The sequence below is a fragment of the Blastomyces gilchristii genome (genome assembly GCF_000003855.2).
Source record: "Blastomyces gilchristii SLH14081 genomic scaffold supercont1.18, whole genome shotgun sequence".
NCBI lineage: Eukaryota > Fungi > Ascomycota > Eurotiomycetes > Onygenales > Ajellomycetaceae > Blastomyces > Blastomyces gilchristii.
Window position 1 is genome coordinate 1240926 of NW_003101665.1, and position 21133 is coordinate 1262058.

General features: G+C 47.0%; 8 protein-coding genes across 8 annotated transcripts; 6 read left to right on the plus strand and 2 right to left on the minus strand.

The window, feature by feature from the left end:
* Positions 1-35: 35 nt before the first annotated feature.
* On the plus strand, positions 36-4951 carry BDBG_07356 (structural maintenance-chromosome 2). Its single transcript, XM_002622358.2, has 6 exons — positions 36-463; positions 563-603; positions 698-2855; positions 2912-3286; positions 3359-4032; positions 4143-4951. The coding sequence occupies exons 1-6, from the start codon at positions 437-439 to the stop codon at positions 4405-4407; spliced, it is 3540 nt and encodes a 1179-aa protein (XP_002622404.1). The 5' UTR covers positions 36-436; the 3' UTR covers positions 4408-4951.
* A 34-nt stretch (positions 4952-4985) lies between these two features.
* BDBG_07357 (uncharacterized protein) lies at positions 4986-5978 on the minus strand (the record flags this gene model as incomplete). The annotated part of the gene is made up of 3 exons (XM_031723059.1): positions 5616-5978; positions 5380-5509; positions 4986-5307 (listed from the first exon to the last, which is right to left on the minus strand). The coding sequence occupies exons 1-3, from the start codon at positions 5890-5892 to the stop codon at positions 4986-4988; spliced, it is 729 nt and encodes a 242-aa protein (XP_031580138.1). The 5' UTR covers positions 5893-5978.
* A 1450-nt stretch (positions 5979-7428) lies between these two features.
* BDBG_07358 (protein neuralized) lies at positions 7429-9674 on the plus strand. Its single transcript, XM_002622360.2, has 2 exons — positions 7429-7887; positions 8088-9674. Exons 1-2 carry the CDS (start codon positions 7603-7605, stop codon positions 8394-8396), a joined length of 594 nt encoding a protein of 197 aa, XP_002622406.1. The 5' UTR covers positions 7429-7602; the 3' UTR covers positions 8397-9674.
* On the minus strand, positions 8799-9952 carry BDBG_07359 (GINS complex subunit 2; the record flags this gene model as incomplete). Its single annotated transcript, XM_002622361.1, has 3 exons — positions 8799-8907; positions 9036-9646; positions 9839-9952. 3 exons carry the CDS (start codon positions 9950-9952, stop codon positions 8799-8801), a joined length of 834 nt encoding a protein of 277 aa, XP_002622407.1.
* A 107-nt stretch (positions 9953-10059) lies between these two features.
* On the plus strand, positions 10060-12658 carry BDBG_07360 (glucosyltransferase). The gene is made up of 3 exons (XM_002622362.2): positions 10060-11210; positions 11276-11413; positions 11483-12658. The coding sequence occupies exons 1-3, from the start codon at positions 10361-10363 to the stop codon at positions 12283-12285; spliced, it is 1791 nt and encodes a 596-aa protein (XP_002622408.1). The 5' UTR covers positions 10060-10360; the 3' UTR covers positions 12286-12658.
* A 3569-nt stretch (positions 12659-16227) lies between these two features.
* Positions 16228-16419, plus strand: BDBG_07363 (uncharacterized protein; the record flags this gene model as incomplete). The annotated part of the gene is made up of 1 exon (XM_031723060.1): positions 16228-16419. The coding sequence occupies one exon, from the start codon at positions 16228-16230 to the stop codon at positions 16417-16419; it is 192 nt and encodes a 63-aa protein (XP_031580139.1).
* Positions 16420-17002: 583 nt separating this feature from the next.
* On the plus strand, positions 17003-19012 carry BDBG_07364 (WD repeat-containing protein JIP5). The gene is made up of 2 exons (XM_002622366.2): positions 17003-17614; positions 17723-19012. Exons 1-2 carry the CDS (start codon positions 17277-17279, stop codon positions 18630-18632), a joined length of 1248 nt encoding a protein of 415 aa, XP_002622412.1. The 5' UTR covers positions 17003-17276; the 3' UTR covers positions 18633-19012.
* Positions 19013-19217: 205 nt separating this feature from the next.
* BDBG_07365 (diphthamide biosynthesis protein 2) lies at positions 19218-21014 on the plus strand (the record flags this gene model as incomplete). Its single annotated transcript, XM_002622367.1, has 1 exon — positions 19218-21014. The coding sequence occupies one exon, from the start codon at positions 19218-19220 to the stop codon at positions 21012-21014; it is 1797 nt and encodes a 598-aa protein (XP_002622413.1).
* Positions 21015-21133: the final 119 nt, after the last annotated feature.

Sequence of the window (21133 nt, forward strand, 5' to 3'; positions counted from 1 at the left end):
GAAGTTCCCACCGATGACTAAGCCCTGAGGACAAGCCACTGCACGTATTCCCAAAGAAGAAAAATGACAACACGCCAAGCCCTGATTTTCCCTGACAACCGAACCCCGATTCGGAAGGATAACAAAACACCTAATCGAGCCGCAGGAATCATTCGACGACACCCCTCCAGCAGAAAAAGGCGAACAACGACACCTTCAACCTTCAGAAAGCGAGCAGCGGCCTGCGCCTAATATCATCGCATATTTTGAACGGCTGAACGAGCTATATACCATATACCCACACTTTTCACGACTTTGCACATATCGATCGAACTCCGAACAGCCAGGCATTTGCGAGTTGAACAAATTCAACAGGGTTACGCGAAGTACCTTTAAAGCAACTCAATTTCGGGGCTTGCCGCGGGCCTAACCGCGAGGAAAAGATAAGAAAGCAGCCATGCGCATCGTGGAGGTTATCATTGACGTGAGTACCCTCGATAAGTGTAGGAGAGGGTGGTTTAGAGGAGTTGGTTTTGTTTCCTTGGCTCATAATCTGATCTTTTTACCTTTCTTCGATACGTAGGGTTTCAAATCCTATGCTGTGCGCACTGTGATATCAGGATGGTACGTTTTGATATTCCTCGATATAGTTAGCCGTGGTGGGGTGGGCCAAATGCTTCGTTTGGAGAGATGGTACTGAATTTTCCCCAACAATTAGGGACGAATCCTTCAACTCGATCACCGGCCTCAATGGCTCTGGCAAATCCAACATCCTCGACAGCATCTGTTTTGTTCTCGGAATCACCAATATGAGCACTGTGCGCGCCCAGAATCTGCAAGATCTGATCTACAAGCGCGGCCAAGCGGGAGTCACGAAAGCGAGCGTGACCATAGTATTTGATAATCGCGACAAGTCGAAATCTCCAATTGGATTCGAGGAATATACTAGCATATCGGTGACAAGGCAGATCGTGCTGGGTGGGACTAGCAAATACCTCATCAATGGGCACCGCGCGCAACAGCAGACCGTGCAGAATCTTTTTCAAAGCGTGCAACTGAATATCAATAATCCGAATTTCTTGATTATGCAAGGGCGCATTACGAAGGTGTTGAATATGAAGCCGGTGGAGATTTTGTCGATGATTGAAGAGGCGGCCGGAACGCGAATGTTTGAGGATCGGAAGGAGAAAGCTGGAAAGACGATGGCAAAGAAGGAGATGAAGGTGCGCGAAATCGAGGGACTGCTGAAGGAGGAAATTGAGCCGAAACTTGAGAAATTAAGGGGGGAGAAGAGAGCCTTCTTGGATTTTCAGCAGACTCAAAGCGATCTTGAGCGTCTTACTAGGCTTGTTGTTGCCCATGACTATTTGAGAAATGGAGAGCGGTTACGCCTGGCTGGAGAAGAATTTGACAACAAAAAGCGAAAGGTTACCGAGCTGGAGAATAGCATTGCGAGACTTAAGGGTGAAATTTCTCATCTAGAGGAAGATGTGAAGAGGGTAAAATCGCTTCGTGACAAGGAGCTTAGAAAAGGGGGCAAGTTCCAAGCGTTGGAGGACCAAGTTAAAACACACTCCCACGAAATGGTGCGACTAGCCACACTATTGGACTTGAAGACCTCGAGTATGGCGGAAGAAGTAGAAAAGAGAGAAACCATGCAGAAGGCAGTCACTGAGTTGCAAGGCCTACTGAAAGAGAAAAAGAAGATTTATGATAAATTGCAAACCAAGTACGATACTGCAAAAGCTGAGCTGGATAGCCAAACCGCCGAGGTTGAACAGAAAGAGGAATTACTTCAAACACTACAGACAGGTGTTGCGTCCAAGGAAGGCCAGGAAAACGGTTACCAGGGCCAGCTTCAAGACGCGCGAAACCGACTTAGTTCCACGACCACCGAGCAAGAACAGGCGAAACTTAAAATCTCTCATTTTCAAAAGATGATTAAGGAAGAAGAACCCAGAGCGAGGAAGGCGAAGGAGCAGAATTCGAACCTTTTGAGGGACCTTGAAGAACTTCGAAAGCAGGCTAAAAAGCTCGAGTCAGACCTTGCCAGGCAAGGATTTGAACCGGGTAGGGAAGAGCATATGTATCAGGAGGAATCCAGATTACAAAAAAGCATCCGAGAGCTGCGGAGCCAAGCTGATTCCATGAGGCGAAAAGTTGCGAATATCGATTTTAACTACTCAGATCCTTATCCAAATTTCAACAGATCGAAGGTTAAAGGGCTGGTCGCTCAGCTTTTCACTTTGGATAAAGATAAAACTCAGGCTGGAACTGCCCTTGAGATCTGCGCCGGTGGACGCCTATATAACGTTGTCGTCGATACTGCTGAGACCGGCACTGCCCTGTTGCAAAATGGAAGACTTCGAAAGCGGGTTACAATCATCCCCTTGAACAAAATTGCATCCTTCAGGGCATCCGCCGAGAAAATTACGGCTGCCCAGAATTTGGCTCCGGGGAAGGTGGATCTGGCTTTGTCTTTGATCGGATATGATGAGGAGGTTGCTGCTGCGATGCAATATGTCTTCGGAACCACCTTGGTCTGCCAGGATGCTGACACCGCGAAGCGAGTTACGTTCGACCCTTCCGTGCGTATGAAGAGTGTCACACTTGAAGGGGACGTGTATGATCCCTCAGGAACCTTATCAGGAGGAAGCTCGCCAAACTCCAGCGGCGTCCTCGTTATCCTTCAGCAACTAAATGAATTAATGGGACAGCTGACCCAAAATGAGCGAGCGCTCCGTCAACTACAAGAAACTATGGCGAAGGAGAAGAAAAAGATGGATCTTGCCAGAGCTACTAAACAAGAGTTCGATCTTAAGATGCATGAGATTAAATTGACCGAAGAGCAGATAAACGGAAATTCATCTTCTTCTGTAAGGTTTACCCGTTTTTCCTTGAAAGCTGACTGCAAGTTGCTAACACATGATAGATTATCCAGGCTGTTGAAGAGATGAAGGCAAATATCGAACAGCTTGAGAAGGACATTGAGGATGCTAGGAAGCGGCACGCGGAAGCCAGCAGCGATATTAGGCGGATTGAAAAGGATATGAGAGAATTTAGCAGCAACAAGGATAACAAGCTGGCAGAATTGCAATCTTCACTGGATTCGCTCAAGAAGGGACTTAGCAAAAACTCAATTTCAGTCAAGACATTGCAGAAAGAACTTCAGGCCTCGCGACTTGATTCCGAACAAGCTGGAAGTGACCTAACTGCGGCGGAAGAGCAGCGTGCTGAGGTCGACCAAACAATAAATGCTCAAAAGGAGGAAGTTGAGGCTTTGAAACGGGAGCAAGCAAAATGCAAGGTTAGTTCCGAGAACCCCGACATTCGTAAAATATTTCTATAAATAGGACCTTCCCACTGACATCGCGTTCAGAAAGCACACGATCTTGCTCAAGCCCAACTAGAGGATGAACAGGCCAAGCTTACAGGGTTTGACGACGAGCTTCGAGATTTAGAGGAGGCATCCAGATCCAAGGCAGCACGAATCACGGAAGAGGGCCTTGAATTACAAAAGCTAGGCCACCAACTTGAGAAGTTCCAGAAGGATCAGCAAAATGCCGCACAGCTGGTAGCCAGTATGGAAAGGGAACACGAGTGGATCGCGGAGGAAAAGGACAGCTTTGGACGTTCCGGCACACCATACGATTTCAAGGGCCAAAACATTGCTGAATGCAAGGCGTCCCTTCGCAACCTAACAGAGAGATTCCAAGGGATGAGGAAGAAGATCAATCCCAAGGTCATGAATATGATCGATAGTGTTGAGAAAAAAGAAGTCGCGTTGAAAAACATGATGAAGACTGTCATTCGGGACAAAAAGAAGATCGAGGAAACCATCATCAGCCTTGATGAGTATAAGAAAGAGGCGTTGCAGAAGACTTGGTCCAAGGTTAATGGTGACTTTGGCCAGATATTCGCCGAGCTGCTTCCTGGTAGCTTTGCTAAGCTGGACCCCCCTGAGGGCAAGGAAATAAGTGATGGGCTGGAGGTTAAGGTTAGCTTGGGGAAAGTGTGGAAGCAGAGCTTGACTGAATTAAGCGGTGGGCAACGGTATGTAGTGTTTCTCTCTGCTGCGCTTCTTACTAGACTCTCTCAGATTTCCATCGTTTCTGTCCACCGGGCAAGCCAACTAATCAAAACTTCACCCATGTTTCTTATAGGTCTCTTATCGCGCTCTCTCTTATCATGGCTCTTCTCCAATTCAAACCTGCACCCATGTACATCCTCGACGAAGTCGACGCTGCATTGGACTTGTCGCATACGCAAAATATTGGCCGCTTGATCAAGACGCGGTTCAAGGGTTCTCAGTTTATCGTGGTCAGCTTGAAGGATGGCATGTTCCAGAATGCAAATCGAATCTTTAGAACGAGGTTCAGTGAGGGTACTAGTGTTGTTCAGGCGCTGACACCGGCAGATTTAAAGTGACCCAGCAAACTGCGGTGTTGGTTGGGCTTGGTGTGCTGACATTTTTCATTTCCGATTTTTTTCTCCTGGCATATATTCGGTATTTATTTTGGGTACTGTTTGAAGCGATGATTTCCTTTATCTCTGGTTCTTTTTTGTTTGTTTTTGGATTTTGTTGTCAGTGGCAATCATGGGTTTTGGCGTTTTGTGAGCGGAGGCCGGGGGACACCTTGAGAATGGGGACGGAGTGTTTTATTCTTATTGTTAATCACTTGTAGGGATGGGATATGATTGTGAATAAAGTATAATCGCATTTTGTCTTTGTGATATATTACGGTCCTTGGTTCTGTTCCGCTTTTCTTCCTTGCCATGTGTATATCTCTTATACAGTGATGAATTTCTTATTCTTCATCGTTTTTTGTTTACTCGCGCAGCGCGCTGTCTTGATAGAAACCACAAGTAAGCAGCTCCAGACTTATCTCATTCCCTGCACAAAAAGGGGCTTTAATCCAATTTACTTAGATTTCGTTGACTCTCTGCTAATTATGCATACTCGAAAGGGAGAAAATAAGCAATCATGTTACATGAATCCCTCTCACTCATGCCAGGGGTTTCTTCCCCACAATCAGGCAGAAATACCATGTCAAAGTATAGCCGCTCGCAAAAGCCTGTTCGAAACGACCAGCTAACTCGACCCGTCTTGCATCGATCTCCGCAGTGTTGACAGGCTTATTCTCTGACAGCATCTGCGTCTCCGAGACCTTCGGAAGCATAGCTAGAAGGGCTGGCTTGCTCGCGCTCTCCTCTTCTTCAGCATTAGGGACGGCCTCACGTGTCGATTTTTTACGAGGGGTACATCTTGCATCCCCAGTTCTCTCATGGTGGAATCGATGAGGGTAGGAAGGCTGGGTTTTTATTTTTCTGTCTTATTTCAATGGTTTGGTGGAGGGAAAGAAAGAAAGGGGATGAAATTGCTTCAGCATTTATACGTACTTTTCAGCTACACCATGAAACCTCATATGCTTACGACTGAGCTCCAGGGCTACTTCGAGGTCCTCATGGGGTGGTTCGACTTTGGTGTCGATCCATGAGAGATCTCCCCACTGAAGGAAACCGCCCGGCCCTGAAAGGGAAAATAATGCCATTTTGGCAGGAAATTTACACACTAGAGACATTGCGCTTCTGTCACGAAGAAATTATGTTTTGGGGGCTAGTGGAACATGGCATACGGAGCATTTCCACCAAGTTTGATATCACTTTTGGCACATCGGCAGCCTTGAAAGCTTGTATAACCAAGCGGACGTTTATCAGGTCAAATTTGGCATGAAACTCAGCAGGAAAACGCTCTATCGCATTGTGTTGGGAAAAACTAAAGCTTCCAATCCTGTTCGGGGTGTCTGAGGGGAATGATGCAGCCGTTATATCAAATCCTTGATAAACATTCGTGGGGTTGTTTAATTCATTCGTGACATCAATCAACCAAGCCCTAACATATGTGCGCATCATCAGCCTCCGATTGTTTTATCTTAATACATGACCGAAAATAGCTAAAGGAAGAGAGTCGTTTACCCTGTTCCGGTTGCGACATCTGCAACTCGTTTAATATCGTCCTTAGGGACGCCTGCTTGGATTAATCCCCCAGCCCATCGAACAAAGAGTGGGTGCTAGTTCATTAACCTAACATGTATTTGTTTAGCTGGGAAGTGTAAACACTTAGGATAAGTTGTAATGAACCTGCTGATTTCCGCCTTCCCCTGCGGAAAAGTATATGCTTCATTCTTGAAGGAGGAAGTGTTTTCTGTCATTTTCAATGCTGGGTTATATCAAGTATAAGTTGGTCAACGGGAGAAAGATATCGAATGAATGGGAACTTTGATGGCCGTGGCAACCTTTCTTTCATGTTTCCCCAATTCTTCAGCCCTGGAAAGGGCTCTCTTTATAGCCGGCTTTCTCGGTGCTTTTGGCTCAGCACAGGTAGCGTACGTTCAAAGTATGTGAGAATCAATCGACATCTCAGCCGAGGAAGCCCCTCGTCAAAGGCGTTCCTTAACAATCGCCAAAGACTATTTTTAAACACCTCCAGTGTCAATGAGAAGGGATGCGCCAAAGCCCGATAATAATAATTACAATGTAATCCCTGCGCGTTGCTCTCGAATGATATCTCCAAGGGAGCATATGCGAGCTGAGTTCTGAAATTTTGGGGTCTTTTTGTTCTCCGTGAACTTATCAAAAATATGCCGAAGCTGAACCCTTAATTTGGGTTGCGGATACTTCTGCCGCGCTTGGAGCGATGGACCGATAAGTCTCCGAACTCCACAGAGAAGGGCCGTGGTATATTTATATGCCCCATATTCCAAGGTATATATACTTGCTGGGGCAAGTTGCCACTGCAGCCCACCTTTGAAGACACGGGTTTAGACTAGATAGTTTTGTCATCTCTCCATCATGCATTAGTATGATGTGTAAGGCTGGGTGATCATGATGCCCCACCTCACTACATCTCTATTTCATGGTCTATGCATTAACATATTTGTTCCCTAAGATTGCTGCAAAATAGTTGTTAGGTTAAAGTATTTCCTTCAAGTATTCTTGACCGTGGAGAGATTGTTTCCCACTTACTCCATTGGTTTTGTGGCCAGTCGCTCTGACAGGTATTCGAAATGAATTCCATCGGGTCGAGATGCTGCGATTTGCGCATACCATAAGTTGTAAAGGCAATATTAATCTGGAGAGTATGAGTTGGTTTGTTTCCCGATTTCGATCTTATTTCATTACCGATCCTTGAAACAATAGTTCAGGGATGTCTTTCTTATTGCGAAACGCTTGGAATATATAGTTAACTTACTGAGGAAACTCACCCTAAGACATGTCGAAGTTTATATCACATGACCTAACCGCGCGTTAATATAAACCAATAATACAGTATAATTGCCGCCTTCTGACGCCCAGCCCTTTGTCCCCTCCCCTCGATAAGCGCAATTGCCAATCTCATCCCTACCGAAGTATCATCGTCCACTGTTTCTCTGCGCTGCTCAGCGTTTTTGACAGTTGATTTCACCTGCAGATTAATTCTTGAATCTTACAATTATAAGCAACTACACGGCCCCTGCCTCTGTCCTACCCTGAACCCCACACATCTCGTTCTTCTGTTGGGAACCGAAGACATCCTTCAACTGCCGAACACGGTCCGTCCCGTCATACCCAAATCCCCCATACATGGCCGACGCAGAACCATCCCTTAACATCCCCTCCCTCCTCACGCTAGCCGTCTTCTCCTTCTTCGTAATCCGATGGTTCTTTGGGCGGAATGGTGCTCTATCATCGAGCGATGCTGCGCACCGTCGCGGTGGCGGAAGGCGAGTTGATCCCGCCCATGTAGAACAGCTTTCGCAAATGTTCCCTCAATTAGATAGGAGGGATATCATGTGGGACCTGCAGCAGAATGGCGGTAGTATGGCTGCAACGACCGAAAGGGTGTTGTCCGGTCGGGGTCTAGATGCAGTGAGTTGGAAGCCAATAGTCTCTTCGGTTTGGTATCTACATGTCTCACCGCCTTGGGATTTTGATAAATGCGGTTTTTCAAGAGCCTTACTTATTGGCCTTGGATAGCGTTTATCGAGATTCAAGGTGGAAGGCCTGGTATAACTATTGCAAGAATAATGTGGCTGATGTGTTCAATTCTCTCACGTCCTTTCTTCTAGCCTCCACCGTCCTTCCAGCCCCCGCTACCGGCTCCCTCAGCGCCTGCTACGCAGGCCAATTCAACCTCTCGACCCACACCTAAACAACAAGCACAAGACCTTATATCTCGATATAACCTCGCCGATAAAATTAAATCGGAATCGCTGCAGACGGTGACGAGCACGAGTTCTGGGACGATAATACATCAAGAAAGCGCATGGTCACAAAACCGAACTGAGAGACAGCGTCTTTTGCAGAAGAGGAGGGATGAGATGATTCTTGCTGCGAGAAGAAGATTGATGGAGAAAGACAAAGTGCCAGACCAATAATACCTAGGACTCTTTTGTCGAACCGAACTGTTCGAACGGGACTCTCGTCGAACTGAACCGCATACCCAGTCTTATCCGTGGAGGTAATGCTCTGGTTTGGCGTCTCCTAATAGATTTTTTGCCAAGGAGTACAGTGGTGATGTAGATGGTAAACGCTGGAGGCGTGACATCATCCGCCGCTACTATCTATTTCCGCGAGTAACAGGTCCTCATTCCTTTTCCTCTCCTGTGGGAAAAGGACTGCCTCAAACCGTGCGTGTTTTTTTATTTCCCGATCACTTTGTATAGTCCTAGCGGTGCATAGAGGATTCAAAAATATGTATTAATTGAGCCCTTTTTGGCCCTTGACATATTACCTCCGTTCGTAAGTTGAGACCGGTTGGACCTGAGACACCAACCTCTTTATAATTCCATGTCATCATAATCATCATTCGTTTCATCGTACTGTGTATTTGCAGCTTCTTCGGCTTCCCGTTCTCGCGCAGCTTCTTCTTTCGAAGCTCCGATTTGCCTGGAACAAGAGAAAAACACATTTCAAAATTTAGCGTTAATACTGGCATAGCATTTAAAAGAGAAATATAATCGCTCTGAACGTTTTCCACATTCAAGTTCTCCAAATTGCATGCAATGGGCACATACCTAAACGTCTCCGCCACACCAGACATAAACCCCCTACTCTCACCAATTTCCATAGCGCCCACGCCAGTTAGTGGCAATCCATCCCCACCACCTACAGCAGTTGCGTCCAGCCCTTCGACTTGAATCCTCATTTTCGCTAGCCGTACCTCCCTCAAATCTCTTATTAACCGGCGTATTTGGTCCGCTTCAACTAAGTCATCGCTCGCGACGTCTAACAGCATTGTTGCAAGCTCCAACCAGTGATATGGTAAAGAAGGGCTTGTCATGGAGGAGGTAGTCGTCATATCGTCTGCGTTATTCTGTAGTAGGAATGGTGGAGTCGGGTAATATGGTTGCCCGTCTAGTGTATATTGAGGTGCCGGAGGGCCATTACTTCGGTTCCCCGTTATATTATCTCTGTCTTTGGGGTTGTTGGGTGTGAGAGGTGGGGGCGGGGAGAACGCGTCCCCGAGGGAGTCGCGGTCGGTCTCTACTTCGAGAATGAGAGAGAGTGCTTCGGGATTTAGCCATAGGGGAGGGAGGATGTTTGCGCGCCGTTGTCGCTTGAGGAGGAGAGCTAACCAGAGCGGGAGGTTCGTTCGTCGTGGTGGTAGAAGGGGGGGTACGAGTCCCTTTAGATAGGTTGAAGCAAAATTGTTAGCCCATGATTTTTTTTTGGAAGTCATTGAGAAATATTAAATTCTCAGGAGCCAAAATTAGCTGCATGGAGGAATTGGCCTTTCGAATGTAGTTTTTAGAGCCCCGTAGGGCGGGTTGTAGGCTTTACCTGTGGGTTTTCTTTTCTAGATAGGGTCAAGACTCACTCCAAGCAATTCAAGCTTTTCTAGTCGCTGCCGCGGAATGACAGTAACCATTTCCATTTCACATAAGAACGCAATTTCTGGAGGAGTAATGCCTCGCGGTAGAGGGAACGCCATGGCTGGGCCTTTTTCAGAATATTAAAGCCTTATAGTTTGTGGGTGTGTGCTCTGTTCCCTTGTTGTCTTTGTCACGTCCAAAAGTATATGTACAAGTGACGGCAAGGTTTAAATAAATAAACCACCATGAACGCATCATGTGATATCCCAATGTTGTTGACAACAATCCAACCTCCAAGCTCCCCCACAAATCAATGAGCTATGCAAAATAGAGGGTAATGATATAGAACCTTGCATTGTTATATTCTGTTTGATCAATTATTCTATCTTGTGCATTTTACTTACCTATGCCATTGCATGATCGCTGCGGTTTAACAATGATACATACTTACTGTCTGAGTTCCGGTTTGCAATACTGAAGCCCACCAACTACAGATTGGGAACAAATGCGCTTCTTACAATTGAAATATGGAGTCAAACCAGAAATCAATACCTAGAATGGCTCAGAGTAGGCGGGAAGCCCTGCCCGTATTATCAACATTGTTGTTCGCATCCGCCCTGCTCATAATCTGGCAGCGCAAGATCAACTCGGAGCTACCAGATCCCTACTTGGACGAGGTATTCCATGTTAGACAAGCGCAAGCGTACTGGGCGCATCGATGGCGGCAATGGGACCCCAAAATTACTACGCCGCCAGGAATATATCTATGTTCATACGCAATTGGGGCTATCTTGTTTGTTGTGCGATTACGCCCAGCGCATCCTGGTGCTTCATTTTTCCGCCTCGGAAATAGCATCATCTTGTTCAACATACTTCAACTGAGGCTTCGGGCACTCCTTAAATGGATACGAAAGGGGGAACTTTCAGACGCTCTGAAGAAAAGCGATTCCCCTACGATGGAGTGCAGGGAGCGCTGGGAGAGAAATCTGATGGTGCTGAATATTTGTCTTTTCCCTCCGCTCTTCTTTTTTTCCGGACTCTACTACACGGACCTCGCTGCGCTTCTAATTGTGGTGGAAGTGTATATTTGCGACCTCAGTCGAAACCGTGGACGTGATACTCAGCTGAGGCCCGACGAGGAGGTTAATACTCTGTTGGGGAGAAACATTCGTTTCTTGATATTTGGTCTTCTTGCTCTTATGTTCCGACAGACCAATATATTTTGGGTGGCCGTTTTCCTCGGTGGACTGCATGTTGTTGAAACATTACATAGGGCGACATCTGATTGCCAGTCAACTGGAGTTGTAAGAATTGTGCAAGGTAGCTGGGAGCTTCATCAACTATATGACCCGCCAGTCATCGAGGCGTCATTTGAAGGTAGTAGTCCTCAAACCTAGCTCAATTGGTCTGATCCCCTTCACTAACTTTTCTTCCTCTGGTAGATTATTTGAAGACCTTGGTTTCTTTAGGAGTTTCAACACTAGCGCATATTATCATAATAATCAAGGCGCTGCTTCCTTACCTTGTGTTCCTTGGAGCATTTGAGCTATTTGTCCTATGGAACGGAGGTGTAGTTTTAGGTAGGCCTATAAATTTAACATTCAATCCAAATAGCTTTTTTGTTCTCATGCTAATTATTACTCCTGTAGGCCACAAGGAATTCCACACAGCAGGCTTACATCTCCCGCAAATGCTTTACATATGGCCCTACTTCATATTTTTCTCCTGGCCAATCTTCCTCATTCCCTTTGTGACAACGATTCTACAACACCGCACCAAAAAAATCCTTCCCAGTGTAAAAACCGCCGCAATATTTCTCCCACTTATGCTCGTAGCCGTCCACCTAAACACAATTGTCCACCCGTTCACCCTGGCGGATAACCGACATTACGTCTTTTACATCTTCCGCATCCTACTTCGACATCCGGTGATAAAATATCTTGCTACACTGATATACTTCGTGTGTGGCTGGGCTGTCCTCGCAACTTTCGGTGCTACCTCCCTTCGACCATCAGCAGCATATACAGCAGCAGCAACAACAATACCAACAAGGCCGCTCCAAGAAACTCAACCAACCAAGACGATAAAGCCAATTTCAGACACCGCAGGAATAGAGCCGATGAGAAACTCCCCTGTACGTGTTAGTTTCGTCCTTATCTGGTTGATAGCCACTTCCCTTTCCCTCATCACCGCTCCCCTCGTTGAACCGCGCTATTTCCTCATACCGTGGGTGATCTGGCGTCTTCACGTTCGAGTGCCATCAACGTCAATAGATGGGTCGTCACATAGATCGGTAAATGCCAAGAGTTGTGATAGATTACTGTTCTATCTTCCATTAGCTTTAGAGACTACATGGTACATTATGATCAATGCGGTTACCGGGTATATGTTTCTGTACAGGGGATTTGAGTGGCCGCAGGAGCATGGGTTAGTACAGAGGTTTATGTGGTAACGGTTTCATTTGGGCAATTTTAGGGGAGTGTTTTTATTTTTATTTTTAAGTGGTGAGATTTAAATGGTTTTGAAGTATTAGAGAAACGCATGCGGGAATATAGTCGCCAGCATTGCAGAAGAATGGGTTTGGTATAAAATCAAATGAGAAGTGTATATTACAAGTGGATTTGTCCCCAGTTCATTCAGGTAATTAGATACTTTTGTATAGTATATATTCGAGATAATTTCACAGCCTGCCTCGCTGAAAAAGTTCTGGGCTGTTCGAAGCTTCTTTATCTCTATGATGCTCAATTCGTGGCATCAGTTTTAAGAAATAAAGAATATAAAATGAGGGCTCATCTGAGCAGGATGTTTCGCGAATTGTCAAAGACACACAGTGAGTGATGAAAAGTAGTCGTGTCCCTGAGGCAATAGCTAGCAACGAATCCCGTCTGATTTAAATAGGCAACAAAAGCCCTTATATTTGAAGAGATATCCAACTTCAATCGAAATTTGTCCGATTTGTAGCGATATTGGGCGGATTGCCGAATACGGCCGTTGCGTTTGAGGTCATCTACAGTTATCTCATGCCAGTACGAGCCGAAATAAGATAGCTGATCTCTCCGTCTTGGAGGAGGCATGAGTCAATGTCAGTGTAGGGCATCATCGTACTATCTGCGAGTAGGCCGCTAGACCCGTAATCCGACCAGGTGCCGGACTCCATGTCCCCTGACATAGCTAGGCCGAGGGCTGATTGTCGCGAACCGGGCGTTGGCACTGAGTAGGATAGATTTAGATATGTGGTGCCTGTGATGAGATAAGAATGAAACCATATACGCGACTGGAGAAGCAAGACGTGAATACAGTTCAAGAGCAGAGTGCAATGTATAGAAATATACGTCTCCATCACATCCAGAACTTACCGATAAATCATTACGATCTGGGGGGATCAATGGACGATCCCCCCCAGGTATCACTGACCCTAGGCTACACATAATCCAGATACGGCCGACCCTGAAGCAATTGCAATTTTATTCCCTGTGAAAAGCCTGAAGTACTTCCCGTCAGAAGCTCTCTGAATGAGAATGGGGTCCCCGACATGGAATGCCCCCTGAAAACGGCCCTGGGGTAGCTTAGACATGTGTCAATTGGAAGAGGAGAAGGATGAGAAGAACGAACGCCGAGAAAAGAAAAAGAACAGAAAAGACGGAACATTCAGAACCAAACTAGGGGGTAGCGGTAAATAATGATATGACAGAAGAAATGTTAGAGTATTGCCATTCAGTATGGACTGGCAACGCGACAATGGCCAAAACTGTATTGTTCACACCCAAGCGCCAGCCATCGTGATTCAAAGAGGTGTGACGATCCACAACGGTCAGAAACAGCCAGACTGAAGGTTGTACATACGTTAAATGGTGAGAGACTGCTATATGCTAATGACCATAGCCCACAATCAAAGACCAGATATTTAAACAGAGACGACCTGTGTGGAACTTGCCCTATCTTCAAAGACTGAAGATTTCAAGTTGATTTCGAAATAATGTTGCGATGTGCATGTACCGGACAGCGTATGTAGAGTATTTCGACTGGCAACCTGGAAGCATCAACGACACTCTAAGTACCATAGGCAGAAACATTTTCCTAACTGGCCATGGCACCCTGGTAGGGCTTTTCAAAACGTAAATAGTCTGGTAGGCTAATGGTTCCCACTGGGAAACGTCTTGCTGGCTGCCATAGGGGCTCTTCTTGTGCATGGATCGACTGCATTGCTGTGGCGAATATCGATCTCCCACAAAACCTTGTCATACTGGGAAAAAGCATGAAGCACATCGATTATTTGGTGTAACTAATTTTCATCGGAAGCGTAGTGGAGATGAAAGATATATGACGCTGTCTGGACAGGATCAGGAATCAGCTTTGGAGACTCAGGGGCTCGATCAGGTGATATCCAGAGCCCTAGAATACAACTTTTATTCTCAGCCAGAACCAGGGGTCGCAGCTTACGATCTGCTCTCGTACGCAGACAATGAGCATATATGCGGATCACGGAGAAAGCATACATATATTCTACATATTTCCCCATTCAGGCTCCCCGGGTAGGGGACCCAAAAGCTTGGGAGCGGCACTTGACAACTAGATATTTCGCGGCGGGACCTACAAGATCCATTGAAACCGGAGTTTCGACGTCACATAGACAGAAATCCTGGACTTCTTGTAGACATTATATATTAGCGATAGACATATGTAAGTAACTGAATGGTACGAGCAGTATAAACAGCCCCCACCCCCCAAAACGACCCTTGAAGATTTTCAATAGATCCCAGAAATCCCACCTCTCGATCAATATAATTAACGCTCCCTAGGCCCAGCCAAGGCAAAGAACTCCAGGGGTCGAACGCAGAATGCCCCATTTGCTATCAATTTGTAATCCTTATTCGCGAGGGTCAAATCAACCTTCCGCAGTATGCTTATCAAGGTAATCAGACACCACTGCCACGCAGGAACATGTCCAAAGCATCGACGCTTCCCGTTCCCGAATCCCTTCTTTACACCAGATGGCAACTTATCATACGCTTCTCCGAGCATTCGTTCCGGTTTAAAAGCTTCTGGTTCGTTAAATACAGCAGGGTCGCGGTTGACGGCTGCTAGAACAGCGATCATAGGCTGCGTTCGTGAGATCTGATACTTGCCGCCTGCAAGTTGAACTTCTCCTGGTTCATCGGAGGGGATGGGTTCGATGTTAAAGGCGGGAGCGACGGCAGATAGGCGGAACGCTTCTCGAAGAATTGCTTCGCAGTATGAGAAGTTGGACAAATTGGACGAGGTAATTTCGCCGTTAGCACCGAGAATAGAATCGATCTCGCCCCGGGCTTTGGCGATTTCTTCTGGATTTTTGAGCAGGTAGTACACAGCGAATGCGACCAAGCAGGGGGCGGTGGCGGAACCTATGTAGATGTTGATTATTTCATCAATTACCCTTTCTTCGCTCAACTTCTCACCCGTTTGTGGGTCAGGGTTGTTGAGGAGGGCGTTGAGCATATCTTTCCTTGCAGTTGATTCAGACTTCTGGGTTGTGATAATTTCGGCTGCAAAGTTGCGCATGGTTTTGATGTCCTTGTCGAATTTACGTTGATACAAAAGGCGATTTAGAAGTTTGGGGCGGTTTGGCCGTTTCATTGCTTCGAGGGTAGAATTTTGCATTGCTCCAATCATAGCTGGTTCAGGACCCCCGAAGTAATTGGCAGACTGATTAAAATAGCAGGCTAGGATCGCTTGAAGATCTGAACGCTGCAAGTCACTCGTCACATCGATACGTTGGCCTGGATCTGAGGTCCATCTGGAAACAAGAGCTGCGGCGCATTCGTTCATTTGAGCAAACATAGCTTCCGCGGCGGATGAAGTTACTAGAGGCGCCATGATCCGGTGCGCTACGTCCCAGCTCTGCTCATGGTGGTAGGCGGTGAAAAGAGAGTCATGCACTGCTCGACGGATCTCAACGATGGGGCCAGTGACGCATTTGCGGAATCGTGTTTCGTCACATATTTCTTCGAGGAGAGCGGCGCTGCCAATGAAAACGATTTGGTGACCGAGGGCATTGACCTTGTAAATCTCTCCTACTCTATAATCAGAACTCCCTTACCGTTGTAGGCTAGCGAGAGATATCCCTTGACATACCGTATTTGTCCGCGAGAGACTTTAACGAACCCCATGTATCCTTCGGGTTGATGTCGAATATGTTTCCCAAAAGAGGGACACCTGGGGGTCCAGGGATGGGAGTCGTCATCTTTAGTTGGAGGTCAAAACGCTTAAAGGCATACCGCTGTGGTGATTCCAGGGCCAGCGAAGGCAAGGTCTCGAATGTATATATACGCCAAAATTGAACACCCCAAGCAAGAGAGATGTGATTGAATTTAAAGAAAACGGAATAGAAACGGGCGCCGAAAACGAAGTTTTAAAAATGGCTGACGACGCTGTTATCCTCGCACGCTTTACCCAGCAGATAGCGGGCCAAAAAAACGAACCTGCATTGAGAACAAATCGCGGGCTCATGTTGGACAATGCAGCTTCATGGATCGATGACAGCCCAATCGTAGCGCAACACCCAATATTTGGATATGCCGCTGATCGAATCAGGATGGGGATGAAGTGATAATATTGTGCAGGGTGGCGCCCAGCTCGGACGATCTCTCTGCATGCTGATGGATCTATTGAATCGATTTAGCTGGGAATCGTGTCCGGTTGGCGCTCGGCACTGGCCAGCAACACCGGCCCACCGGCGGTATTGGCTGATCAAAACCCGCAAGCTTGTGTCAAGTCAACATCCGGCGCCTGCGACATCTCTGGCGGCTTGTCGCCGACATTATCACCATGATTCATCATGACAATGCATCCTGCAGATGGCACCTAACATAATCCGTACGCAGTAAATAGCAACGGGGGTTTCATTAATTGCACATTACACGGGAATGTGGCTGGAGAAGTCTGGAAACGACGCGAACAGGAAGATGCTACTTAAGTACCCCTCATAAGCCAGACACAGCTTGTAGGATTCTCTCCAACACACTACACAGTAGTTACGGAGTAGAGGTTGCTTACTTATCTTCAAAAAAAGTTCAGTCAGTTCAGTATAACTTCTGGCCAATTATGGAGTGGTTTGGCAGGAGAGGCAGTTGAGAGCGGATTAACTCCCGGCCCGGAGCCAGCGGACAATGCGGACAATCACCCGTGGCGGAGCTTTAGTTCTTCTACATAGTAGAGTACATTCAGAGCTTGCAACAGTAGTTAGCACGACAACAAGCACCCCAGACAAACACTAATTCACAATGGCCTCAATTCTCTGCTCAGCTTAGGTGTGTATAAATTGCGCACTAGAACTCTTTTTTAAATTTCTCTCTACCTCCCATCCACCTCCCTTCTACTTCCACCCCAAGCAACTCTCCTCCGGCAACCCTGAACTTTCCCACGGCTAGCGAACTAGCCAAAGCTTCACCAGAAAAGAAAGAAGCCATGTTCGACAACGTGTGCAGCCTCCCTCTCTCCAGCGACCTGTTTGCGCAGGCAATACATCCCACCGAGCCTCTTTTTGCAGTTGGTCTTTCATCGGGTCATGTTCAAACATTTCGCATTCCTCCAACAAATGACGGCTCGACTGGGTTGAAAAATGGCTTTGGACACATCGACACAGCTTGGAGAACAAGACGACATAAAGCCAGTTGTCGGTGCTTAGGGTTTGGGATTGATGGCGAGACACTTTATTCAGCGGGCGCAGATGGTTGGGTTAAAGCTGCAAAAGCAGAGACTGGCGTAGTAAATTTGAAGATTGCGGTTCCACGACTGGGGGAAGGGTATGTGCTTGCGCCCGTTTACCCTACGGCTCTCATTGGCTTTTCCGACATATATTCTCTTTTTACAATTTCCTTAGAGCTTGGAGCTAACATATATTCTCCTGGCAGGACCCAATCCCGCATTGACCCTCCCACTGTGATTCATGCACTTTCCCCAGAGACACTTATTCTTTCAACAGACTCTGGTGCGCTCCATCTTTTCGACCTTCGTGTACCTCCCTCTTCGATTTCTCAAAAAGCGCAGCAAACTCACCACCCACACGACGATTATGTCTCTTCGCTTACACCACTTCCCCCATCTGAGGCAAGCACTTCGGGGTTTAGCAAACAATGGGTCACGACTGGTGGCACGACCATAGCGGTGACGGACTTGCGCAGAGGAGTTTTGGTTCGCAGTGAGGATCAAGAAGAGGAACTAATCAGCTCGGTCTACGTTTCTGGGTTGAAAGCGGGTGGCTCGAGTAAAGGAGAAAAACTTGTTGTTGGGGGAGCAAGTGGGGTATTGACTTTGTGGGAGAAGGGGGCTTGGGATGACCAGGATGAGAGAATTGTTGTGGATCGGCAACCTGATGGAGGCGAATCTCTCGAGGTATTATCATTACTTCCCGATAGTCTTGGAGCAGGCAAAGTCGTTGCTGTTGGCCAATCAGATGGGGCTGTCCAGTTTGTTCAGCTTGGAATCAATAAGGTCATCTCGAAGGTTGTACACGATGAGTTGGAGGGAGTTGCAGGCTTGGGATTCGATGTCGGAGGACGAATGATTAGTGGTGGTGGATCGATTGTTAAGGTCTGGCATGAGGCCGTAGAAGGTGAAGGGGACGACGAAAGTGAGGGAGAGGAACAAGAGGATCAACATCGATCTGGGAAACGGTTCATAGTGGGTAGTGATGATAATAGCGATGACGACAGTGACAATGGGGACAAGCAGGGGCAGAAAAAGCGCAAGAAGAGAAAGAAGGGCAAAGGCAAAGAAAAAAGATGTGGACCACATGTCATTGCATTTAAAGGACTTGATTGAGCTTGTCGAATTTTTCCACGACCGTGTTTGATACCCAGGCTTTCCTAGTTGTTGTTTCCCAACAACTTAAAACCAGCGGACGAATTTGTGGTAATACATGGACGAAATAAGTGGCGGGATGCTTTTTTTGAATTGTTTGGACATTTTTATGCTCTTGTTACTAGTGAGCGCTCTAGAGTTTCTTTTTGCTATTACATAGATTTCCGGTTCCATTCAGAACAGACACTTGAATAACTGGAGCAGGGTGATTTTTTGCCCGCTGTTGTCTAACTGTCGTATATCTGTCAAACCTTGCTTCCAGTAAACGCGCCTGTGATTTAAAGCCAACTTACTAATAATAAATACGCTGGTTCACGGCGGGAGATTTATTTTTCATCGGACGATCGTTCCTGGCTCTTTGGGGGCGATTGCGGAGGATCTAATCAGATAAGATAAGGCCTCGAAAAAACCATCTTTAGTCATTCCACCAGGCAAAAAAAAGAGCGCCCTCTAACATCTGAGAATCCAGAAATTGACATATACAGCCCACAATATATTCTCCCTCTACAAAGCGCCTATTATCTTAGGCCTAAGATTACATCGGTCATGGCGACTGGCCTAGAAGCAGCCCCAATTCTTTCCACTCCGGAAACACATATTTTCGAGGCTTATAAGAACCCCGCACCCCGCGTTACAAGGAGAATCACCGACGACGAGCTTCGCGTTAAATATGATATCGACCGCACACTGAAGGAAATAAGACAAGGAAAATGGAAACGAATAGCCCTGCAGTTCCCAGATGATATGCTCCCGGATGCGCCGCGGGTATTTCAGCTTTTAAGCCGCGGCCTCGCAAACCTCGATAGCACCTCTTCTTCTGGGGTAAGAGATGAGGCAAACAGTGCAACCGGGGAGCTTGCAACTGATTATACTGCGAATGGAACACAAAAGGGCGATGTGGATGACGTGACGAACTCGGTGGTTAACTCGCTAAAGATTAGCGGTCCGCAGACACCGGATCATCCTCGCCTCTACATTCTTGCGGACACCTCCTACGGAACTTGCTGTGTGGATGAGGTTGCAGCTGAACACATAAATGCGGATGTAGTTGTTCATTATGGGCGAGCATGTCTATCGCCAACTGCAAGATTACCCGTCATCTACATCTTCACACGTAGGGAGCTTGATGCTGCTCCATTAATTGAAGCGTTCAAGGAGACATATCCGAATCGGGAAGAGAAGGTGGTCATTGCGGCAGATGTCACATTTGCGGACTATGTTGAGAAAATAACATCGACACTAGCGGAGCAGGAAGGATATACAAACTTATTTGCTACATCTGTGGTTCATAATCCCTCGTCCCCGATCCCGAACCGAACCGTGCCCGGCTCCGTTAGTGACAAGCCCGAGTCGCTAAGGGAATGGCAACTGTTTCACATCTCTAACCCACCGACTGCGCTTCTCCTCACGCTTTCGTCTCGAGTTGCTACTATTCACATTTATTCAACAGATGAGGAATCAGGGCAACACGTCACAGGCACTAGAAAACCACTCCTCGCCTCCACAGCCATCACGCTGCGGCGTAGATACGCCATCCTAACTTCACTCAGCACGGTTCCCATCTTTGGAGTCCTGATAAATACGTTGAGCGTCAAAAACTATCTTCATATAGTGGAGCATGTCAAGGCCCAGATTGCCGCAGCTGGTAAGAAGAGCTACATGTTCGTTGTCGGCAAGCTGAATGCAGCCAAGGTAGCGAATTTCAGTGAAATAGGCGGTTGGGTTGTGATCGGATGCTGGGAAAGCTCACTTGTGGATAGCAGCGACTTCTGGAAACCTGTGATCACACCGTTTGAGTTGGAGCTTGCATTGAAGAGCGATATGGATCGCGTGTGGACGGGCGAATGGCAGAGCGATTACCAGGCGATTCTGGACATTACAAAAGCTAGTAACAGTATTCAGAATCCTGGCCAAGACATCCCCCAGGACCACCCGACTAGCGATGCCAATTCCGACGACGATGGCGATGATGTTGATGCAGGGTCTGAAGAGGAGTCGGCTCCTCCAGAGTTTGATTTGCGCACAGGGCGTTATATCTCTGTGTCCAGCACCCGCCCGATGCAGCCATCTTCAGTGCCTACTTCTTCCAATACACCAGGCCCATCCGCACAGGCTGGAGGATCAAAGGCTCTTGCCAAACGGCAAAACGCTGACTTGGCGACCATAAACGGAGTGCTATCTCCAGGGGCAGAGTTTCTTCGTTCACAGAGAACGTGGCAAGGACTGGGGAGCGATTTTGATATCAGATATGAAGAAGATGGGGAACAGGGTGCGGCGGTTGTGGAAGGACGTAGCGGGATTGCCCGTGGCTACACTGTGGGAGAAATCGAGAATAGACATTAGAAAGATATATCCGTATACTAGGACTGATTTAAATCATATGTATAAAAAAAAATAAGATACAGCATCTCCTGTGCTCTCGTCACATGAAATACACGCCGCTTATATCTTTTAAAGCCGGA

Excerpts from the sequence above, each read along its gene's own strand:
- BDBG_07358 (XM_002622360.2), top strand. The coding sequence starts at position 7,603 with ATGGCCGACGCAGAACCATCCCTTAACATCCCCTCCCTCCTCACGCTA. Across the intron at positions 7,888-8,087 it reads CCGGTCGGGGTCTAGATGCA|CCTCCACCGTCCTTCCAGCC; the intron begins GTGAGTTGGAAG and ends CCTTTCTTCTAG.
- BDBG_07360 (XM_002622362.2), top strand. The coding sequence starts at position 10,361 with ATGGAGTCAAACCAGAAATCAATACCTAGAATGGCTCAGAGTAGGCGG. Across the intron at positions 11,211-11,275 it reads CATCGAGGCGTCATTTGAAG|ATTATTTGAAGACCTTGGTT; the intron begins GTAGTAGTCCTC and ends TTCCTCTGGTAG. Across the intron at positions 11,414-11,482 it reads GAACGGAGGTGTAGTTTTAG|GCCACAAGGAATTCCACACA; the intron begins GTAGGCCTATAA and ends TTACTCCTGTAG.
- BDBG_07356 (XM_002622358.2), top strand. The coding sequence starts at position 437 with ATGCGCATCGTGGAGGTTATCATTGAC. Across the intron at positions 3,287-3,358 it reads GGGAGCAAGCAAAATGCAAG|AAAGCACACGATCTTGCTCA; the intron begins GTTAGTTCCGAG and ends CATCGCGTTCAG. Across the intron at positions 4,033-4,142 it reads GAATTAAGCGGTGGGCAACG|GTCTCTTATCGCGCTCTCTC; the intron begins GTATGTAGTGTT and ends TGTTTCTTATAG.
- BDBG_07364 (XM_002622366.2), top strand. The coding sequence starts at position 17,277 with ATGTTCGACAACGTGTGCAGCCTCCCTCTCTCCAGCGACCTGTTTGCG. Across the intron at positions 17,615-17,722 it reads GTTCCACGACTGGGGGAAGG|GACCCAATCCCGCATTGACC; the intron begins GTATGTGCTTGC and ends TTCTCCTGGCAG.